This window comes from Pleurodeles waltl, chromosome 2_1 (genome assembly GCF_031143425.1).
Source record: "Pleurodeles waltl isolate 20211129_DDA chromosome 2_1, aPleWal1.hap1.20221129, whole genome shotgun sequence".
Taxonomy (NCBI): domain Eukaryota; kingdom Metazoa; phylum Chordata; class Amphibia; order Caudata; family Salamandridae; genus Pleurodeles; species Pleurodeles waltl.
The window spans coordinates 303,869,093-303,892,828 of NC_090438.1; the positions used below are offsets into that span (position 1 = coordinate 303,869,093).

The window sequence follows — 23,736 nt, forward strand, 5'->3', positions numbered from 1 at the left end:
GTCTCATGTACTGAGAAATGTCACTACTGCATGTCCTCAGGGAGGAAGGAAAGCTGACACTGGTGATATTAAGAATGAAGGGGATGTAAATTATCAGTGCAAAGTATTGTTTGGGTAGACATCAGCGGTAGGGAGGTTTTGGAGGACCTGCAGGTTTTTGTAATTGCCTTACCACTGAAGAGGGCAGCTTGGAGCACACACTATTAGTCTAGCATTAATGTTTGGGCAGTGCTTTTGCCAGCTACTGGTATCAAAAGGGAGGATATGTATATCATTGCAAATAGTGTTGTAGTACCATATAACTTCTTATTTGCATTACAGTAAATCTACCACAACTCTTGATACACTTGCAGCTCATCTATGGATTAGCTGTATTATGTTTTAACAGTAATGCTAGACATTTGCAGCAATCAAATATTGAAAATATCCACAGCATTTGATCCCAGCACTGCACTCTTTCTGCTTTATAGGCCCAGCCTAGAGACAGCTTCATATAAAAAAAGGACAAAAGTACATTAGAAGAGATGTTTGGGACACCGCTCTTCATCCACTGGTCTGCTCAAATGTCATGCATATAATGTGTCTGTCCATGAGAGTGTTGAGACATTGCCTCAATTTACTTCGAATGATGGTACTTATGACCCATAATGTGCAAATTATTGTGCTTCAGTGTCAACGCTTTACTTTCAAATTGTCTCCTTTCATTAATTATTTATTAATTATTTTGCGGCCATTGCCAATTTTTTTTGGAAGACCTGACAACTCCCCACAAAGTGCTACCAGACCCTGCCATGCTACTCTAGCATATCAATCCTACTCAGCTTCTGCTTTGCAAGCTAGCAGGTAGCTTAGGATTGTATCATGCATAATATATATCCTTATTTCACTTTTCCAGAATTGCTGCTGTGTTCAAAAGCAACACAGTGGTCATTTTAGAACTGTAAAACAATGATACATTATACATATATGCATTCCTGAAGGACCGAGAAGAGCTTTGCTTACCAGACAACCATCTTGGAATGGTATTGCTCATTTTGTATCACTGCCTTACAGTTCCAAGATGGCTGTGGCTTTGCCTCTAAATGCAGCAGCTTACTCGGGATGGTAAAAACAATAGTAAAGTATGCAGAGTTACATTTCAAAATGGCCTCTCACTTTTCATGGTTTATTTTATGCTTATTTTTCTTGAGACTGTGACAGTGCTATTGTTTTTACTTTTATAATTTAAATTTCCATTGCATATGCTTTCAAAAAATGTCCAGTAAAAAATAAAAATATGTAAATTCGGGAGTCAAAAACAGATTAAAACACTCCCTTCAACTATGGGAATTTTTTACTGCATCTGGTTATTGCTGATGCTTTCACCACCCCATTAACACTAGGCTTGTCAGTGTTATTTCAACCTAGATGTTTTACTTTGCCTCAAAAGCTTTTGTTTCTAAGGAACCTGTTACATTGAAACAGTTTGTAGTACCAATAGTACCAAATGAGAATTGTAGAAATGTACGGATTAAATAGTTCTTATGGCATTCACAGTGTAGTAAAAAATAACGATGTCAATCAACTGGGTACTACAAGTGATCAGATTTTACACTCGATTTGTGCTGCAGCTTTATCTAAACTATTACCATTTTTGCACGGAAAATTTCCTTTTTATTCATATAATTTGTACATATTAGATCACGAAAAGCTACAGGAAAAACAGGATATGACATCTGATATTTAAACTCACGTTCCTTATTTACCTTGGGGTCTTTTGGACTAAACGCAGACATGTAGTCATTTATCAAGTTGAAGATAAACCCTCTGTCCATAAGCGTCAAGCAGCGCTGTGAAAAAATGAGAATTACGCTGAATTTTAAAACTCTGCACTTTTGTATTTAAGAAATATGGTGGTGGTATATAGCAGTGGCAAAGAAATATAAAACAGAAATATAATTTGCTGAAATACTGAATGCCATTTCGTTTAAGTCAAAAGCTTGTCTCTGAGATTACAGCAATTGTTGAAATGATCTTCATCTATTAGAGTGTGGCAATTGAGCAAAGCTGGATGAGGAAATCAATTTAAATTAAAAGAAATGGTAGTCTGTAATATTTCAGATATCAATATTACGTATCAATTTAAAGTAAAAGAAATGGTAGTCTGCAATATTTCAGATACCAAGAATGCATATGCTGTTCCTAGAAATCTTAATTCCTCAGATAACCGCATGCACCCCAAATGTAACCAACAACCAAAATACTTAATACACGATACTCCAAAATAAAATTACATTGCCTGCAAGTTGCATCAGTAGAATCAGAGGTTACTGCCACCAGTGTCCTTTAGCAGTAAAAAGTTATATCCTATGTGCACCTTCTATAGTTCCCTCTAGCATCTACATGACATTCACTCATCAACTACTTGTGCCTTCAAAAACAAAGCTTAAAAGTCTCCATCCTGTCAAGCAAATGGAGCATAAGTGAGGTGAGGTAGGAAGTTTATCTAGCAGGGCTGCATTGCAAGTGCCCTGATAATCCTGATGAGTCTGTTAAAAATATCAACTTGAAACAGAAGGGAAAAACAATAAGGAATTTGGAAGAAAACATAGATTCTCATGTGTTATTTTTCAAAAACACGTACTTCCAAATGTTTCCCCCCGCACCAAGAATTAAGAGGACTACACTTCACTATAATTCTGGTGCCGGGAAATAATAGGGATTATTTCAGGACACTCAAAATGGGAGCTATAGCATTTTGAATGGTTACTATGTGTATAATGATAGGCTGTTTTAGATGTTAGAAATACAAAGGTAAATGTGAAACAGGTAGTAAGATAGTTGTTCAGGTATAAGTTAGAAACTGTTTTGAATATAGATTTTTTCACACTAATATGCAAACCTGTTAATATGAGAATTTGTGGAACTTTCTGTGTACTCTCTCCTTTTATACCTGCACAAGCTGTAATTTGCTTTCGAGATATCCAGTTTATAGTCACTGTGTTTAGATGAATTATGCATAATGTGATAGACTGTATTTATGCAAAAAAGTAATACAAATGTTACGGCAAAAGTAATCAATGTTCATAGAAATTCAAGACAAGCCTTAGCACAAGTTTATGGGCCTGATATAAGGTCAGTGTACACTTTTGTGTACATTTACTACTTCTTTGATAGTCACAAACTACAAGTTTGATTTTACTAATAGTAATTTTATGATTGTGGAGACTCCACATTTGTGGTGGAGGCTTCACAAATAAAAAGATAAGCCTTATTATGTGCAGAGTGCTCCACCTTGAATGCTGACTCTGCAGTCATAAACTTGCTATTAGTCAAATTAAACTCCTAAATACGAAAAAAAGTAAACATACGCAAAAGTGTAAGTTTACCTTTATGAATCAGGCCCACAGTTGTCTGTTACAACATTCCCACTTAAAGACCAGCCATCAGCTTTAGATATGACTACAGCAATGACTAGTTCTGCCAGCAGTGGGTGCTCTGAATGATTACTTAAGTCATGTAAAAAGTCACAAATAGACTTGCCACTCACTACAGCTATTTTTCACTGTCCATCAATAATTCTTATAATAGTGTGATTACTTTGTATGAAGTTCTATGCAGTATCTTGCTCATATACCTATAAAGTTTTATAACAGTGTTATAAAAACGGCTGGTTCTGGCACCAGACTGTCACTGAACAAAAACATGGGGTCTGATTTAAAATGTGGCAGAGTGGTTACTCCAAAAGTGACAGATATTGTGTCAACCTTAGTACTGGTGTCACAAGATGTAATGCAGTTGCAGAAAGACAGACAGGATATCTGTCATGCTTGTGACAGAGTAAATTGTCCATCAAACTCTAAATGAGGCCCAAATGTGCACATGGATTTGGTCATTTGAAAATTCTTTCTTATGCTCGTAGCCCTTGATAGGTTTGACAATATAAACCAAGACGATTACTTTCCATACTATTTCTATGTGATCCGTCACTGTAATAATAATGTTGTTGATGTCATAGTACTGTGCAAAATCAACACATTATAGTCTTTTTTGATTTACCATGGAGAAAATGTATTGCATGTTTCCTTTTAGCATAACAGATAACACAATACCTGGAATAAAACACATTCAAATTGAAGTTGTCTCAGTTTACATACAATAACTGAATTAATGTATGTTCAATTGTTGTTTATGTCTGTATGGCCTAGAAGTGAATGAAGCAACAATGTGTAGTCCCCATTCAATTACAGTGCAGGAATCTTACTCACCTTAATAAAACTAGCAAGGCTGAAGTTTACATTTCTGGACTCATCTGGGATTTCACTGTATCGTATAGTAACATGTGGAATTATTGCAAGAAGCAAACAATGTAAGGCATGTTGAAATGATTCTGGGAATCGCTGGGACCTGGGGAGCTGAACAGAAAAAATACTGATGTATTTAAAATGTAAAGCAATGAGCATCATGTTTTCAGCAATTTACTTTCTCATTGTACAAAATCATCATACTAAACTAAACCATTTACCTTTCACAGAAAAAAATTAGCTCAAGGTTGTGTAAATATCAGACATCAAAAATACATGTTGTTCCCAAGATGCATTGCTCTAAATGACTAGGTGGATATTGTTGTTCATTATTATATTTTAATAAAGAAAGATGCAGAGAAGGGTATTGTGATGTGAAGAAGGGCAGAACATGATATGAAATAGATTGGCAACAACTTTAGTGCATAGGTGGGTGTTACTATCAACTCTAGGAAGAAAAAAGTAAACCTCTGCAGACCAAATAGTACATGACAAATTTCTCAGCATCTATGGCAAGGTAACATTACACTTGCTACAATCATGACAATTCATACCAAGAGGCTTGATCCCCAAAGGATTCTGCTGCCAAAGAATTCAGATGAAACATTTCTGAGCATAAACATTTACAGGAAGAAGCGCTCCTTAAGTGACAACAACTACTAAACTATCAAGTTTATGCACAAGAGCTTCATATCTTGAAGAAATATTATTTCTAGGATCATGAAGAAGATGTGACAGATTCATATGTTGAAGTAGTATTTCTGAGATCAAGAAAAAGATGTCACATTAAAGGCCTCATTACGACCCTGGCGGTCTTTAAACATTAAAGGTCGCAGTGGCGGTCGGACCGCCGCCAATGTGGCGTTCCGACCACCACATTACGACTGTGGCACAACTAGGAGGGACTAGTGGTGCTGGCAGTCCTAATCAGCCAGGGTAGTGCTGCAAGCAGCGCAACCCTGGGGATTACGATCCCCTTCTACGCCAGCGGTTACATGGTGGTAGCCATGTAACTGCTGGCGGAGACGGGGTGCAGTGCCACCCCCTGGCAAGCCCTGTAGTGATGTTCACTGTCTGCTTTGCAGACAGTGAACATCGAGACGGGTGATGGTGCACCCTACACACTACAGCATTGCCACCGGCTTTATTATGACCCGCCGTCAATGTTGTAGGCCTTTTCCATCTGCTGGCCCACTGGGAAACTCTTAATGGGGCACCGTGCAGCAGGATTTTCTATGCAAACCTTGCTGGGTGCGGAAAAACGATGCAACGCCTGCCCGGACCTGAGTGATGCCCGGATTGACGCATCGCTTTCCTGCAGAGAGGAATACTGACGCATGCCGACCCGACCAGAGAAGGAGAAACGATGCACAATCTCGCTTGCGGGTGAGAAATTGACGCATCGCTTACTTTTTTCAACGCACACTCGCCCGTGCAGGTTATTTTGACACTACCCAGGTACTTTTCAATGTTAACAGTGTTTTACCTGTTTACAAAAGGATTTAAGACTCTTTTTGCTTTTACTTGACTTGTGTATGGTGGATGTTTGTCGTTTTGGTCTTGTTTTGTTTGGATAAATATTTCCTATTTTTCTAAACCAGTGTTGTGTCAGTTTGGAGTGTTTTCACTGAGTTACTGTGTGTGTTGGTGCAAATACTTTACACCTAGAACTCTAAAATTAAGCTTGCCTGCTCGTGCCAAGCTACCAAGTGGGTGAGTGGGGGTTAGCTGAGGGTGATTCTCCTTTACTCTGACTAGAGTGAGGGTCCTTGCTTGGACAGTGGGTAACCTGACTGCCAACCAAAGACCCCATTTCTAACACACATGAAGTAGAGAACAATACTGAGAGGGTAGAATAGTTACGTGGGCACATGGAAAGTGCATAGAAGAGAACTACAAAAAAAGGGCACTTTGTGACCTTGTTGCCTCTAAACGTTTAAAACAAGTACTTCTTCTTTTTGTGCCACTTCACTTTGCACCTTCATTATGCAGCGCAGACTTTAAATATTATAATGACATTGGGCGTCTGACAAGTTTGGTTGTCGGACCACCAGGCCGCCATGTTAGCAGTCCCAAAAAGATCGCCATGATGGAGGTCTTTTAGACTGCCATATTACTAGTAACATAGACAGAACAGCCGACCGCCAACCAAAAAAGGCAGATCGGCAGTGGCACGGAGGGTTGGAAATAAGCTGTCCGACCTCCAGCACCAACAGCCCAGTGACCAATCACTGACCAAAGTCCAAGTCCAAAGTTGCAATGGTGGACACCCATGGCGGTTCGTGGTCACCAAAGTAATAGGCAATAGCACATTGGATGGATTTGAAAACAACACAGCTGGCAGACTTTGCCACACTTGACACACCTGCAAAACGCACTATAAAGCACACCCATTCACAGACCACAATCCTTTGCATCTACACTGCAACACTCTGAAGCCAGAGCACATTTAAAAAAAAGAATAACATAGAATAGGCACTCATATATTTCTCGCACAACACATAACACACCCTTCACACACTTTTCCAAGTTACATACTTTTGCACTTCCCCTGTTTAGTAAGACACTCTCACTTGTTACCATTCTCAATTTGTTTTTTTGGATTACTACCATGTCACCTATGAAAAATCCACGTTTCACTGATGGTGAGTTAAGAGTCATGGTGCATGAAATCTTAAGAGTTGAGCCACAATTGTTTAGAACACAAGTCCAGCACACCTCTCTCAGCAGGAGAATGGAAATGTGGGAGAGGATAGTCGATGGGAGAGGATAGTCGACAGAGTCAATGCTGTAGGCACCACCCTGTGCACAAGGGAGGACGTCAGGAGGAGGTGGAACGACCTCAGGAGTAAGGTGCATTCCATGGTCTCCAGGTACCAGCTGTAGGCCAAGAAGACTGGTGGTGGCCTCTCCTGTACCCCATTACAACTCAATATCTGGGAATAGAAGGTCTTGGCCATCCTGTGACTCCACTCACCAGCCCAGTGTCCACCAGTCGAAAGACTTCTATGTGGCAACTCACATTTGAAGTGTACTCACTTGGGGAGATGACATTTGTATAGTGTGTGTAGTACAGGGACTGACATGACTACAACTCCCAGCAGGCACTGTTACTGTTACTGAAACCACCAGCACAGTGTTTCCTCACCCAAATACCCTTGTCTGTTAACTACTAATTGTAGTGTTCTCACCTTGGTTGAAAAAATGTATGCTGTGTATGTAGTACAGGAAGTGACAGGACTATTAAGGCTAGGAGGGCCTGTAAATGTAATTCAAAACACCAGAATAGGCAATTGTCCAAATACACCCGTATGAACAGTCCCAATTGAAATTCACTCACCTGGGAGGATAACATTTGTCAAGTGTGTGCAGTAGAGGGACTGACAGGACTGCAACTCCCAGCAGGTATTGTTCCACCAACCTCAACCACCAGAGCAGTGTCCTACCCCCAATCTAAACCTGTGTTCCAACTCTCTAATGAAGGTTACTCACCTGGGAGGGTACCATATGTAAAGTGTATCTAGTACAGGGAGTTACACGACTATGATTCGTGTGAGTCTCTCTTACTGTCACTCCAACAACCAGTAAAGTGCCCTCTTCTCCAAAAAACCATGGTTGGGAAATCACACATGAAGTGACTCACCAGGGGGATGACATTTAGCAAGCGCATGAAGTACAGAGAATGACTTGACTGCCAGGAGGCTCTAGCTCACCACATACAAACACATGCCCAGTGTTCTACAGCCCAAATACCCCTGTGTCTTAACTCTCAAATGAAGCTCACTGATTACTTTTGTACACTGTGTAGTACAGGCAGTAACCTGACTGCAACTCCCAAGGGGCCTTGTGTCTGTAGCTCCAAACACCAGCCCGTTGTCCACCTGTCCAAATACCCCTGTCTGGCAGCTCACAATTGTAGCAGACCTATCCTGGAGGATAGCATCTGAGTGTAGTGTGTGTAGTACAGGGACTGACAGGAATACAACTCCGAGCAGGCACTGTGGCAATGACTTCTCACACCAACACAGTGTTCTCTTCTCGAAATACATCTGTTTGTAAACTCACCATTGAAGTGTACACAGCTGGGAGGGAAACATTTGTATGGTGTGTGTAGTACAGGGATAGTGCATGACTGCTAAGACCAGGAGGACCTGTTTATGTAATTCCAAACACCAGCCCAGTATACAATTGCCCAAATACCCCTGTTTGATCAGTCCCATTTGAAGTTTACTCACCTGGGAGGATAACATTTGACAAGTGTGTGTGCAGTACAAGGACTGGCTGGACTGCTAAGGCCAGGAGGACTTGTGTATGTAATTCCAAACACCAGCATAGGGTACAATAGGCTAAATGCCCCTGATTGGTAAGTCCCAATTGAAGTTTACTCACCTGGGAGAATACCATTTGCCAAGTGTGTGTAGTGCCAAGTGTGTGTAGTGATAGGACTGCTAATCCCAGGCAGGCCTGGCATGTGTATGTAATTCAAAAAACCCAAACAGTGTGCACTTGTCCAAATACATCTGTCACTCAAACCTCAATTGAAGTGTGCTCTCAAGGGGGAGAACATTAGTCAAGTGTGTGTACTAGAGTGAGTGACATAACTGCAACTACCAGCAGGCACTGTATTTTTAACTACACACATCTGCACAGTTTTCTCCACTCTAAAGCACCACTGGATGTCAATTTGCAAATGAAGTCCACTCACCCGGGGGATAACATTTGTCTACTCTTGGGAACTAGGGGAAGTGACCTAAATGACAAGCCCAATGGACCCTGTATTGCTAACTACAGTCACCGGTCAAGTGTCCACTTGGCCTAATGCATCTCTGTTAGTGAACAGAGGAGGTTTACTCACCTGGGAGGATAACATTTGGCTGGTGTTAAGAAGTATAGGGACTGACCTGAATGCAACTCACTGGAGGCACTGTTCAAGTGACTCCAAATAGCTGAACAGTGGTCATTTGTCCAAAATCACTTCCCTGCTCACTCTCAAATGACATGTACTCACCTAGGAGGGGCCAAGATACAGGTCATGATCAACTCAGATATGTGGCTGGCCACCTAGCTTCATCTTGAACTGCTAAGCCAAGATCAAACTATTGAGGACAGGAAGGACACCTTACCCGGTGTGCAACATAAATGATCAACAAGGTCTCAAGATGCATCACCAGAATGGTATTGGCAGCAGACACATTCACAATGCAATGACCACATGATGTCTCCAATCACTTATACAACACACCTCTGGGTCTGCCAGCATAACAATCAGCCAGGACTCAAAATGCTCAAAGCCACATCCTGCCCAGCCACTGTTTTGCCTGCACTGGTGGCAAGATGCATTCTCTGCCCATCCTCCCAAGTGACAATGAACTTCCAAATTCAGTAGCTGCTTTGTCATTGCAATTGCCATGTTTCACAAATGTCAGGTCAATACAACTAATACCATGGGTACCTGTTACAATAGGATTCCCTGCAGAACAGCTAACTACAAGGTCTTTGCTAAATGTCACTGTAAACTTCTGGAGATAGATGTCACAATACAACCAGCAACATTGTACATTTCACATCAACAGGTCAAACTGCCACTGGGCACACAGAGGCCACTGAAGAGACTTCCACTACCCCCATGGATGAAGCCCTCGGTGACGACAATACTCCTGTACATCTGGACGTGGAGGATGGTTCTGGCCTATCTGGACAACCTGGTCAGACCCAAACAGTGACTCATACTGTGCCCACATCAAGACCTCCCAGCCCGGTTGCATTCGCACCACAACCTGTGCAGCCATTTGCACCACAACCTGTGTACAGAGCACAGTGGCAACCATCTTGTGCCCCCTAGTTCAGGATCCTGAATCACATCACTACACCTTTGAAAATGATGGTCCCGGAACCAGTAGTAGGTGGCTCCCTGTGACAAGGGAACAGGCCTGTGGGGGTAGGGTGCATGGGAGGCATTCTGTGGGCCAGCGGGATGTGGACACTTAGGATGCCCTTGGCCAGGACACCATCAGCCAAATCTTGGGGGGTCTATCAAGAGTCCCAAGGCATGATGGGCCAGGTAGTTGCCAAACTCCGGGAGATCAAGCAGCTGCAGAGGGACAGCTCTATAGTGAACCAGAAGAGCAGGTATGTGCCTCATGTGCACAGTTTTCTGTATTTAACTATCGGTTCCCTCCTCACAGGCTAGAATGTGCCCATGTGTGCCAGAATGTATACTTATATACCTAGTTTTGCAGTCTGTGTGGCATCAATGGGAAAGTCAATATGCAGGTATTGGTGGCCAGTGTCATATACAAGTCAAGTCACATTGTGTAGGTTCTGTGTACTGTGTTCCCTGAACCAACCTGGGTCGGGTGCACATGACTAGGTAAGGTTACATCACAGCCATCCACTGACATCTATTTATCAAGATTATTGTATATGTGAGACAATAGGTATGTGCATGTCAGCATGAGCTGAGTATCCACATTGTATTGTGAGTAATGTGAGTTATGTGCATGTTGTACAGGGTTACTTCAGACATCTGCCCTTGCTAGTCTTTTTTTTTTGGAAGGTATGACATCACTCTCTCTGCCCTTTAGGATGCCACACACACCACATGTCAAATTGTTGCTAAAGATGTCGGTAAGCCTGCCTTGTCTTTGTAGGGCCTGAGCAGTGTGGTGGGTTGTCCTTCAGATTGGAAAATGTATCTCTGTAGTTATGGCCCTGTACTAACTGGCTTGTATCTTCCACACTTGGGGACTATATACAAAATGGAGACGACCAAGCTTGATGTTTTGACATTTATGTGACTCTATTATTTGTGATGGGACAGATGTACATGATCTCTTGATATGTCTTGAGCATCCATGCAGGTCAACACCCATCAAAAGAAAGATATTTGGAGAGCCATTGCCTGGATAGTACGGAACCTTGAAGTCCACAGACAGGGGAGTGCCCACTGCAAAAAAGGTAGGAGGACGTGAGATGCTGGGCCCGGATGATTGCAAAGGACCAGCTCGGGATGGCCTCCCAACGTGGGTGGGGTGCCCGTTGGACAATGACCCCCCCTAATGGCCCACACCCTGGTGGTGGCCTATCCGGAGCTTGATGGGGGTTTGAGAGGAGGACAGCAACCACAAGGGGTGACTACACAGCACATTCCTGCCTGTCACATTGCCCAGTGAATGAGTGAGGGCCTGAAAGCTTCCCCTGACATTTAGGGATGGGCCATGTGTCTCACAGTAGATGAGAGATTCTTTTTGTTGACATGTCATGTGTTTTATACTGATGTGCCTTGACCTATTGTACCAGGGACCTAGGACTGCACTGGGTGGGAATTTCAAACCACAAGCTGTACACACATATGGCTGTTTACAGTTATTAATCCTGTACTGTATGCTGTTTTAGTGTGTTTATTTTCTATGCAACATACCATTGTTCCTCGGTGTTCCAGGCCAAAGGTAAGTAGGTGATGGATCACTTTCCTCAGCCATGTGTGTGTGTAAATGTGTATGTTGGCATCTGCCACCCAGAAGCTTGTTTTCTTCAGTGTCTGATGGGTTCTGGTGCCTCACTGCATTCTGTAAAGTGAAGGTGTCCAACATACATGTAACAGGGCTTACATTTTAGTTTGCATTCAGCTAGGGATCACTACTTTCCATTGGTAAGTGTGGATTGTCCATTGACATGATTTATGTGCCAACATTTCATGAGTCTACTTGTCAGCATGTGTCTCCTTCCCTTCAGTGTACATATGTGAGCTGCAGTTTCATGCATGGTCATACTATATTGATGGGATGATGTCTTTATTCCCATACATATATTTGTACATGGCAACCTGTATGTAGAAGAAAAACACTTGAAATGGGGCTATATATAATGGTGTGTCACATACAGTATTGCATCACTATTGTATATTGGCTGATACATAACTTCAAGCATCTTAGCAAGTAATTTGTCATGTACAACTGCAGTAGCAAAGAGTTACAATGTGAATATCTATGCCCTTGGTGTGGCATCATGTTGATGAGTTCACCGAACATGTCATGGTTAAGGTTTGTGCCCTGACTGTTGGCAAGCATTATAGAGTGACTGCAACTGTTTCAGTCACATGTGTTTGGGTACCGACATTCATCCACAGACAGACATCTGGGTTGGCATGAGCAAAATGGGGATAGAGATGTAGCTTCCCATTGGGCAACCTGTTGAGGGCCTTCTACAAGTCTCCCTGACATCTTGCAAATGGTGTCTACAGTGTTCCTTTCCATGCCTCATGTGTGGCCTATCTGAGCAACATCAGTTATACCTCCTTGACTCTATTGGGACAGATGTCACTTGGTGAAGTGTGCACAGTGGAGATGCTTCCAGTGTGACATGATTATTTCCTGTCAACTTCTCCAGGCTATTGTACTTCTGTCATCAACATGGCTGAATTTGGGAGCATTATTTATTTCTGTGAGGTCCTTTAGTATGTGACAAATAGATATGTGCATACCCTTGTGTGGGAAATGTGGGAATACATTTAGCATTGGCCTATTATTATGTGACAACAGGTAACTAAGGTCTGCTCCATGAAGAAAAACCTTTTGGATGAAGAGGCCTCCTACTAGTTCAATGTTTACTGTGATTGCACAACTTCAGGCTTGCAATTGTAGTTTTCATAGATCCTGATTTTCCTGTGGTAATCTGTTGGCAGTTCAGATGGCATGCATGCCTATGGTATGGCACACGATTGGTCCACTTAGGTGTACTTTTTAGCTTGGGCCTACTTGACATCATGGTAATGTTTGCTAATCAGAGCTGTTGTTCAAGTGTGTTCATGGACATGTGATGATCCTATTTTTGTTTGTCTTTGCAGCATCTGCACCAGCTGGTGGAGGAGACAAGGCTGAGCCAAGTGGGGAAGCATCTGGCCACTGGACCTCAGATCAATAGAAAACTGACACAGAGGGACCCAGTGGCCTTGAGGGTGAGGCGAGTGCCACAGGGGAGACCAGTTCAACATCATCCTCATCATCAGATTCTTCCTCCAGTGGCCATTTCCTAGTGGTCTTGGACCCATCAGGGTATCCCCCAGTACCATCTTTGTCTGCCACCCCCTGTTCTATCACGGCCTCCCTGTTTCTCTCCACCTAGTTGCCCGTGCCCGCTCACCCAAGAGAGTGGGCGTCATCTTCTCTGCAGGCATCTCTGCCTTAGCCCTTGCTACCCCTGTTGCCCTCAGTGAGGAGGCTATTGACCTCCTGAGAAGTATCTCTGTGGGTCAGTCATTGTGAATGCCATCCAGGGATTGGTGACCCAACTGCCACAAACAAGCGTGTTCCTGGAAGGCATTCATGGTGCAATGTCTGGCCTACAAAGATAGTTTCAGGCTCCGGCCTCCACACTGATGACAGTCTCCCCCCTACCTTCCATCCCCCCTCCACCTCCCTCTTCCCAGTCCAAATCCCCCCTTTCCCTACCTACCCAAAGCACACAAACAGATCCGCAGACATCCACCTCAAAAGACAAAAGGAGCGCACACAAACACAAACACCACAAAACACACTGGCACACACAAACATCCACTCACAGACACAGCAACACTCACAACTTCCCCGGACACCCCCACCATCCACAGCATCACACACACAACATCAAGCATACCTACAGACACCACCACAACAGTCACTGACACAGGAACCACACCCATCCGACCTGTAGACACCACCCCAGCAGACCCCAGACATCCATCGCAAGCACCTTACCTGCAGGCACCACAACTGCAGACACATATACAACCACCACATCCACCATACCTACAGTCACCACCCCAACAGACACCCACCCATCAACCACGGCATCCCCAGCACCTTCACCCCCCCAAGCCCAAGACACATAAACACCCTCACTCAACCACCCAAGACACCCACCACACACAAGCACCCCCCCATAAGCATGCACCCACAACATCCATACGTACACTGCCTACAACCACTCTCTCAACCTCCAAATCCTTACCCCCACTTGCTGACCATCCTCGTGGCCCTAAACATTTTTTTATGTGACCTTATTCTTACCCCTGTTTCCTCTACCCTTCATCGCAAACCCAAGAGGCCCCCATCCAGCTCCCAGCCCGTTCCTTCCACGTCTAAGGCCTCCCCTGCCTCCCTTGCAAGCACCCATACACCCATCCCTACCAAAAAGAAATCCACCCCTCCCAAGAAGACCACCCCTTCCAAGCCCAAACCCCCTACCAAGCCCAACTCACACCCATGATGACCAGCATCAGGACGTGTGTGATCGGTTCCAGGGTGGCTCCGGACGTGTAAAGCTGCCTGGAAGTGAGTGTCTCCCTTTATACTGTCCGTTTCCACCTTCTGAGACATGGTGGTTAGACCGCCACGGTCACATTGGCGGTGTACAAACTTGTAATGTGTCTGGTGGAAACACTGTCTCCGCTGGCCTGTTTATCCTGCCACGTGCCCATGGCAGTCTGTGCTGCTTGGTGGTGCTGGTGGAACTGTGGCGGTCTTTGCTCCAGAGGCCAATATGACTCATAAAACGGCAGTCCGACCGCCATCCCGATGGCAGTTGGACCACCATTGCCACCAGGGCGGTTGTAGTACCGCCAAACTCGGAATGAGGCCCGAAGTCTCAATTTCAAGGCCTCATCACCAAAAAAAACCTATTGTTTTAGGAACAAGCAACTTTCACATTTTACTGATTTATGTATTAATTTATTTTTGTTGTTAAGGCTTTTGTGAGTGCTAAGCATGCCACCTTTCAGCTGTTTCACAGCCATTTGACCCCTTGAGTTTTTTACGTCCCCAAGGCTTTCACGTTCACTATCAGCTTTCATCAGAATAAGTACACTGTGAAAGGACATGTATGTCTAGATATTGCCTGTTCGTTCCAATTGGAGGCAAGATATCACTAGTCAAATGGTCTGTTATAAATAATTGTGTTGCAGGATGACAGGTATCCATTTTTAATAATAATAAGGGCTGTTTGCCCTGTGAGAGAAATTGTGGTGGTATGACGACTATGTTAAGGAGGAGAAAAACAACTCGCATAACCACATATCCCAGTTAAAAGACTGGTTGGGTGTGAATATGCTACGGCAGTGGCTCCAGAAATGCCTACCACATACCTTTACATTTTTCCTTTGTGCTGATTCTTCATTCTTCATCTGTTGGTGAATACTAGCAGAGTACTTTCATCTGACCTCTCCAGGAGGTTGATAGTGAGGTACTCATTTTTGAAGATAGCACTGATATTTCCCCCAGATGGCCTTGTTAATGTATAGAGGGCACTGAATCCATTTATTTGTTTAAAAAATAGCCAAAGAAAAATGTCAGTGTAAAGGATGGGCTTAAAGCCTGCATAGCCTCTTTGTATTTTCCCTTTTTAGATTCAGAAAATTAATTTGGACATGGTGCCACAAAGCCAACGAGAGGGACAGTCAAGGCTCAGTTTAAATCTATGAGATAGTCCACGGAAGAGAGAGTGGAAAAGGTAGCTCCATTCATGGTTAAACTGATCTGAGGGTGGAATATTTTTAAAGAGAATTACTACATTCTTCACCTTTAGTGAAGATGAGGAGTGAGTTGAACAATCTATCAGAGGTCATTTCCACATTAATGCTAGTACATCTGTCACATGAAATCTAACATTGAGTACATCTGCTTTGGACAAATGACAAACAATTGGCTCTCCTCATTCCGAAAAATGTATCCTCTAGCCATACACATGTTGGGCTGCTACTCTGAACCTCCATCCACAATAAGGTAAAGCCACCTTATTATAAATATTCTGGAATGAGAGTTGGTTTTGCATGCTGAGATTGGCTGAAGATGAACATATATGTTTACCCTTGGTAGAAATAAAGAAGAGACCCGGATTTGCCCACAGTCTATAATCTTCACAAATATGTCTGCCAAGTAAGTTCATCCTATTTGACTGTCATCAGTGACAAAGCTTCTATCCATTTAAAGGCTGCTCCAGAGATCCTGATTCATTCATGTGGAAACTGACTTTGGATGCTGTGGTTGGCAAGGGCAAACCTCTACGTGTTAGACTTAAGTGGGAAGAAGGATAAGATCTGAGAGACCTTGCATGCTATCACCTTTGAGCAATATTCTATTGAGTAAATTCAAATTTACCGGCTGCTGTTGATGATAAAGGCTTTTATTCTTTCACAGGCTCCTACAGAGATCCCAATCCATTTATTAGAAAAGAAAGTAGAAGCTGGTACTCCACCATGTCCTATCCCACTCAGAATTCCATAAGGAGTAGAAATCCTGGTTCTTATCCAGGACTTAACTGCTTCCTATAAATACCTATAGAGAGATCCCTGAAAGTAAGAGAAGAGGTTGAAAAAGGCTTTGAGTGCTAGAAAGACAGCTAATAACTCCAAGTGGTTTATGTGTAGCTGTTGTGTTTGACATCCCATTGCCCTTGAATGTTGTGATTGTTTAGGTGAGCTCCCCAACCAATCATTGATGTATCTGTTGTAATTATGGTCTGAGGCACAGGGTCTTGAAATGGCCGCCCTTTGGTTAGATTTGTGGAATTCCACCATTGGGCTGGGAGGCAAGATGGTGGCCGCGAGGTGCTAGCAGCCGGAGGCTCTCTTCCCCCTCGCGGCTTTGGTTTTGCCTTTGTGCTTCCCGCTGACGGCAGAAATGATTTAATGCGGGAGACGAGCGCTGCAGCTTTTGGAGGTGTTCCTGCCACGTTTTTTTGTGCCCGTGCTTTCTGCCGCTGCTTGACGAGCCGTGTCGGCTGTGTAAACAGCTCCGGCCATAGCGGTCACAACAGCGGCATTTTGGAGGTTTTGTTTCTTTCTTTTTTTTCATTTTCCTTTTCCTCTCTACCCCGAGGTGGATTTCAAGTGCTGATGGCCCCGAAGGTCACGCATGGTAGCTGACCGAAACCTGGACTACAGGATCGGCGTTCTTCCCACCCTCGCCTTTGACCCGAGGGGGTGCTTCCTGGAGTGGCAGTAATGGTAACGCTGGGAGGCAAGCTACATTAAGAGCTCAGGGGGCCATGGAAGATAAACATACAGCCCTGGATCAAAACTGTAAGTTGCGAAGTGATGTTAGTCTTGCTGGTGCAAATGGTACACATAGTGGGGGGGTGATAATACCCTCAATGTTTAAATCCCCTCATTCTCTGGAATCTTCAATGGGCAACATGCCAATAGTCTTCTAATCCTGAGCCCCTCAAGGATTGGGCACTAGTTGTAGCTGAGGTGGCTGATGTCAGCAGTGATTTGGCGATTTCAGTATTTCCCACCCAAAATAATGTGCTGCGTTAGATTGTAGCTATCACTGACGATAATGGACCCCTGGGCATAAGTAATCTCCTTGGGCGTTTGTGTATGGCATCTTTATGTCTCTCTGCACCCAGTGCTAGCGGTGATGATCAACAAGTATTGCCTGAGGTAACGATTTACCAGCCGTCACAAGGCTTTTCCCTTTCAGATAATGTGAAGCATGCCCAAAATCTTCAGATTAAGTATCATGATTTGGCTGTGGCAAGACTCTCAACAGCAGATGTGGACTTGCTAACCCCAGCTTGCACCGTCAAGGCTATCCGTAACTCCTGGCAGGGAAAAGAGGATTATCATGTAGTAGGTGAGGCTGGAGAGAATTTTTATTCCCTTTCGGATCAATCTAGGGAATCGGATGATGCCAGCAACATCTCTTCTACGGGCACAGAGACAGGAAATAGCTCTTCCGCCCCCCCTCCATGTTGAGGGGGACTGCAATTAAGTGTCATGAAAGGCGAGGTGATGGCCTCAGTTTGGAGCCTAGGGAAAAAAAGGCAAGAAAGAAAAAGGCACGGGGCGAGAGCAATGTCATGGGATTATTCAGGAATACAGCAAATTCCGCCTAGGCTGGATGATCTTTTGGTGAACCCAGCTGGCCTTGAGATTGATGCTACAAAGTCAGAGGCGACTCTCCCCTCACTGGGCCTTATTTATCAGACTATCATGGCACAACACAAACAGACGCAGGGAGACAGTAAAAAAGCCAGAGTGGCCACAAAGCAATTACCAGTCAGTAAGATTGCAAAGACTTGTTCACAAATTAGGGAACGGATTGCTACAATTGAGGCTTTTGGAAAGAGACTTGGGGGCGGTGGTGCAACAAGCCGCCATGCATGATACTAAGCTCTCTGACATTCAGTGGAAAATAGAGGACTTTGAAAACCAGCAACGTCGTAATAATCTACGTATACTGGGGATATAAGAAGGAAAAGAAGGGCAAGAACCAAGGGCCTATATAATCAGATTGTTCAAGGCAGCATTTCCGGAACAGTCTGGGTGGGACTGGGAGAAGGAGATTCAAAGAGCTCATCGGTTCCCACTGTATTTGAAGAAACAGCCACCGGTAGGAGGAGCCGGGTCTGCAGCAGCCAAAGCCTTTATTGTTTCATTTGGTAACTACTTGTTGCGCCAGATAATTTTTTAAAGGGCCCGCCCGACTCCAAGATCAGCTGTGAGGGCTGCACCTTTTTTTCTTGCCCCGACTTCTGTAATGCTACAGTAGAGAGACCTTGGCGCTTGAGACAACTGAATAGTCCCTTTCAGGAGAGGGGAGCTGAAACATTTTTACTGTCCCCTGCTCTACTTAAGACAATATACAAAGGCACGGTCCGGATGTTTTCATCAGAAATCAAAGCTAAAGAATATTTGCAATCTTTGACTTAATTGAACTTTGAGAAATTTCATAAGGGGAGGAAAGGGGAAGGATGAGGGGGAGGAGGAAAAAAGGGGGGAAAATAAATAAGAAGAATAAAAGGGAAAAGTATGTAAAAGGAAGGGGTAGGATTGAGGAGGGTGGAATAGTGGGGGAGCAGAAGGAGGGAGGGAGGGAAAGAAGGGGAGAGGTGTGGGGTAAGAATTGAGAAGAGGAGAAATGTCATTGTTGCCTTAGTGGGTTAAAATCCTGGTGTTTATTGGTTTGGATGAGATCTGCTTTTGTGGTCTTTTTTTGGGGTTCAATTTAAAAGTCATTACCTTCCTTCTTTCTAGGCGTGGCTGCTGGAGTTCTCGAGGGGAGGGTGCCTTGTCCATCTTATAGACTTCCAGTCTGGTTGCCTCATTTGGTAAGGTATGGGGGGGATGGTGGTTGAGTTGGGTGTTGGTTCGGGGATTTGCGGGTGGTGGGTGGGGATGGGGTAGTATTAATGAAATAAAGATGCACAAATCAATGTATAAGAAGTTATCTAAGGGGGTCATTCCGACCCCGGCGGTCAAGGACCGCCGGGGTCGGCGGGAGCACCGCCAACAGGCTGGCGGTGCCCCGCAGGGCATTCTGACCGCGGCGGTTTGGCCGCGGTCAGAAGAGTAAAACCGGCGGTCTCCCGCCGGTTTTCCGCTGCCCGACGGAATCCTCCATGGCGGCGCAGCTTGCTGCGCCGCCATGGGGATTCCGACACCCCATACCGCCATCCTGTTCCTGGCGGTTCGCCTGCCAGGAACAGGATGGCGGTATGGGGTGTCGAGGGGCCCCTGGGGGCCCCTGCAGTGCCCATGCCAACTGCAGGGGCCGCCGTAAGAGGGCCCCACAAAGAATTTCAGTGTCTTGCTGTGCAGACACTGAAATTCGCGACGGGTGCAACTGCACCCGTCGCACCTTCCCACTCCGCCGGCTCCATTCGGAGCCGGCTTCCTCGTGGGAAGGGGTTTCCCGCTGGGCTGGCGGGCGGCCTTCTGGCGGTCGCCCGCCAGCCCAGCGGGAAGACCAGAATGGCCTCCGCGGTCTTTCTCAGAATGAGGCCCTAAGTTTTTCTCTGCATGTATGATTAGGTTCGGTTTAACTATGGGAATATGTGTTAGATCTTTGAATGGGGCACTGTAATACTCTCCGGTTTGCCACGATAAATATATGTGGCCTAAAAGATTTGGTGAAAAGGCGTCTTGTCAATCACGGTTTAAAAACGCTAAAGGCAGATGTAATCTGCCTGCAGGAGACGCATGCTGTCCCAACTAAAAAACACTTTGGGGATTTTCAGGGTTTTCAAGTACTGGCCTACACCACCTAAGGCACTACAACAAGAGGGTTCGCACAACAAGACCTTCTTTTGGTCGCTAAAAAAGGGTTGATAGGCGGGGCCGCTGGGTTATATTGGAATGCGTATTGGGGGAATTTAGTTTTACCCTGTGCTCTATTTACGGCTCTAATTTAGATGAACCCGATAGTATTAATAGCTTGAACATAGGGCTTGCTGCTTGGCCTTTACCGCTTATTGTGTGTGGTGACTTGAATATACATATTGAGATTGGTACACTCTTGCAGAATCAGGACTCATATGCGGGGAGGAAGCCAAAGGTGTATTGTGCTTTACAAACTTTAGTGCAGAGCCATGGCCTTGTGGACGCCTGGCAGCACTGTATGCCTGCTGATCCGTGATACACCTTTTTCTCCTACCCACATAAGAAGTCTGTTCGATTGGATTATCTTTTGTTGTTACCCACTCTGTGTGAAGGGCTTTCTGTTGAAAAGTTTCCCAGGGTTATGTCTGATCATAATCCTCTGGTGTCACAATTTTCTGTCTTGCATAAAGAGCGATGTTGTAGATCCTGGTCTTTTGACCGGGGGTTTCTTTTAGACTCAGCTTACGTATCACTGATGAAAAAATGGATACCTGAGTTTTTAGGTTTTAATAGGGGCACGGCTCCACCTGGGATGCTTTGGGACACCTTAAAGCAGCTGTTCGAGGGGAAACTTTAAGCTATGCTCTAAACCGTGAAAAACAACGTAGCTCAGTTATATCAGCGGCTTTGAAGGAACTGGCCTCTTTGGAACGGCAGATAGCGGGGTTGACGATGAATAGCTACTCTACACAGAGCACTTTAGAAAAGACTGCCGCTATGAAAGCTGGGATTACACAGATGTATTTCGATCAAGATATTGTTAAGGCCCAGATGCGCAGACAGGAGTGCTACGAGTTCAGCAAGAGGGTGGGCAAATTGCTTGCAAATAACACTAGGCAGAGGGTGACTCAGGATACTATTTCTGCTATTAAGGACAGTTAGGGGCAGACGGTACGGGGGGATCAGGTGATAATGGAGGTATTTAAAGATTATTACTCAGTGCTGTATCAGCAGGAAAATCAACCCCTTTGCGATCTAGGAGTAAAGATTAGTCAGTACTTGAGTGAAATTCCAGACCCCAGATTATCGATAGATGAGAGCCGCCAATTGCCCACCCCTATTTTGATGGACGAGATTATAGCAGCTATAACCTCTTTGCCTAATGGGAAAGCTACCAGGCAGAACATGATTCCATTGGATTTTTTAAGACCTTTTTTGAGGAATTGAAAGATGACATCCTGGCACTGTTTGTGTCAGTCCAGGATGGAGGGCAGGCGCCGGGCTCATGGTTAGATGCTAATATTGTTGTATTTTTAAAGAAAGAGAAGGACCCATTACTACCAGGCTCCTACCGCCCTATTTCATGAATAAACGCGGATGTCAAACTGTATGCAAAAATCATCGCAACCAGATTGAGTAAAGTAATTGGTGGACTTGTTTGCCCATGGAAGCATGGGTTTATTCCTGGGCGGGGGACTGCTGACAATGTTAGGTGGGTTATTGCCATGTTGGATGCATCCCAGGTTTCGGCTGCCCCTGTGTCACTAATCCTACTAGATGCTGAAAAAGCCTTTGACAGAGTGAACTGGGAGTATCTCTGGGCAGTGCTGCTTAAAGCCATAAAGCCTGGCTTTATTAGGGCCATACAGGGTTTATATCAGAAACACACGGCACAAATACAATCATCTGGGGTAGCATCTGACACTATCTTTATTACAAAGGGTACTAGACAGGGATTTTCCCTGCTTGCCTTTATTTTTTGCCCTTTACATCGATCCTTTAATTAGGAGGCTTTTTTATAGCAATTTGATTCCGCCCATGGCAACAGTAGAGGGTACGCTTAAGATTCTGGCTTACGCTGATGATATAGCAGTTACCACACCCAACCCCGTGCTAGCTATTGAAGAGATAGAGAAGCTAACGGCGGAGTTTGGTGTGGTATCGGGCTATTTATTAAACAGGGCTAAGAGTCAAATTGTGGGTAATGATTGGATTTCCATTGTTGATAATAGAAGGGTTGAGCAAGCGACCTACTTATGAGTTAGATTAGCGGCTAACTTGGAGCATATTGTTGAGAAAAAGTTTGCCCCCATACTTGCTAAAACTAGGAAAGAGTTGTTTCGCATGAACAATCTACATTTAATGATTATTGGGCGCTGTTACATAATTAAAATGCAATTTTTTCGTACCATCCCATTGGAAATTAGCAAGGATTGGTTTAAACATATGGAGAATTTAGCAAATAGTTTTATATGGTCTTTCTCCAAATCACGGCGGGCATATAAGTACTTAGTGCTCCCAAGAGAGAAAGGTGGGTGGACTGCTCCTAATTTTTTATTTTATTACTGGGCAACCGTTTTGCAATTTATCCAACCGCTAATTACTCAAGATTTGGATAATGGGGGTGCCGGGGAGATGTGTCCATCTATTTATAATATGATTTGGGGAAGCCATGCTAATGCAGCTTTTATGAGAAATGTTGAGCCTAGCTATTTAAAAAAAGTTAAGTTTAAGACCGTCTGGGCGGCCTTTAAGGTGTGGGCCAGCATTAAAACCCGTATGGGAATAGAACAAATACATTTTTACACCCCGATTATGAATTCATCCATACTGCCTGATATTTTTAAGGATAAACAATGTGCCAAATGGTATGGAATGTCTGGTATATTGGTGATTTTTATGCAGGTGCTCATCTTAAATATTTTGAGGAGCTGATGAAAGAATTTAAACTTGATAGTAAAAAAAAAATTAAATTCCTACTAATAAGGGATTTTCTGTTGAAAACTTCTACCTCTGCACGTGGATCATTGGGGGGCAGAATCCCTATTTTTGAGGTATTACATAAACATACAAAATGGCGGGTTCGGTGTTTATACCCTCTTTTTCTGGATTTATTGGTAGATGATCTGGGTAATCATGAGAGGTGGGCCCGGAGCACTGGGGCTTCTGAGGCTACATTTCTGGCCTCTTTAGATATGGGTCAGCGTTTTTTGCTTGCGGCTGACCCCCAAGCACAATATTATAAAACAGTATTTCATTTATATTACCCGCCGGCCAAGCTAGCTAAATGGGGTAGCTCGAGGGGGGTGGTATGCCCCCGTTGCAAAAGTGAAATGGCTGACCTACTGCATATGTTTTTTAGCTGTTGTAGATTACATGAATTCTTTAGGATGTGGCTAACTTTGTCTCTAGGCTCAGTCATCAGGGGGTGGTGATTACGCCCCAACTTGTATTACTCTGAGTTGACGGAGCTGTGTATCCGGTTTAGCTACGGAAGTTTCTGTTCTTAGCTATGCCAGTGGTTCGCTGCTGTATTACGACTGATTGGCTGGATCCGATATCCCCATTTTTTAACCGATGGCTGGCCCGGCTATG

The 23,736-nt window shown here is 44.2% G+C and overlaps 1 protein-coding gene across 2 annotated transcripts in view; it reads right to left on the bottom strand.

Annotated features, from left to right (window-relative positions):
• Window positions 1–23,736, bottom strand: part of DOCK11 (dedicator of cytokinesis 11) — a 1,108,606-nt gene that overhangs the window by 531,004 nt on the left and 553,866 nt on the right. For both annotated transcript variants that reach the window (XM_069212535.1, XM_069212533.1), the window contains exons 28-29: window positions 4,248–4,394; window positions 1,746–1,829 (exon numbers count right to left, since the gene is read on the bottom strand). In XM_069212535.1, coding sequence (XP_069068636.1) covers window positions 1,746–1,829; window positions 4,248–4,394 — 231 coding nt within the window. The remainder of the gene's footprint in view (window positions 1–1,745; window positions 1,830–4,247; window positions 4,395–23,736) is intronic.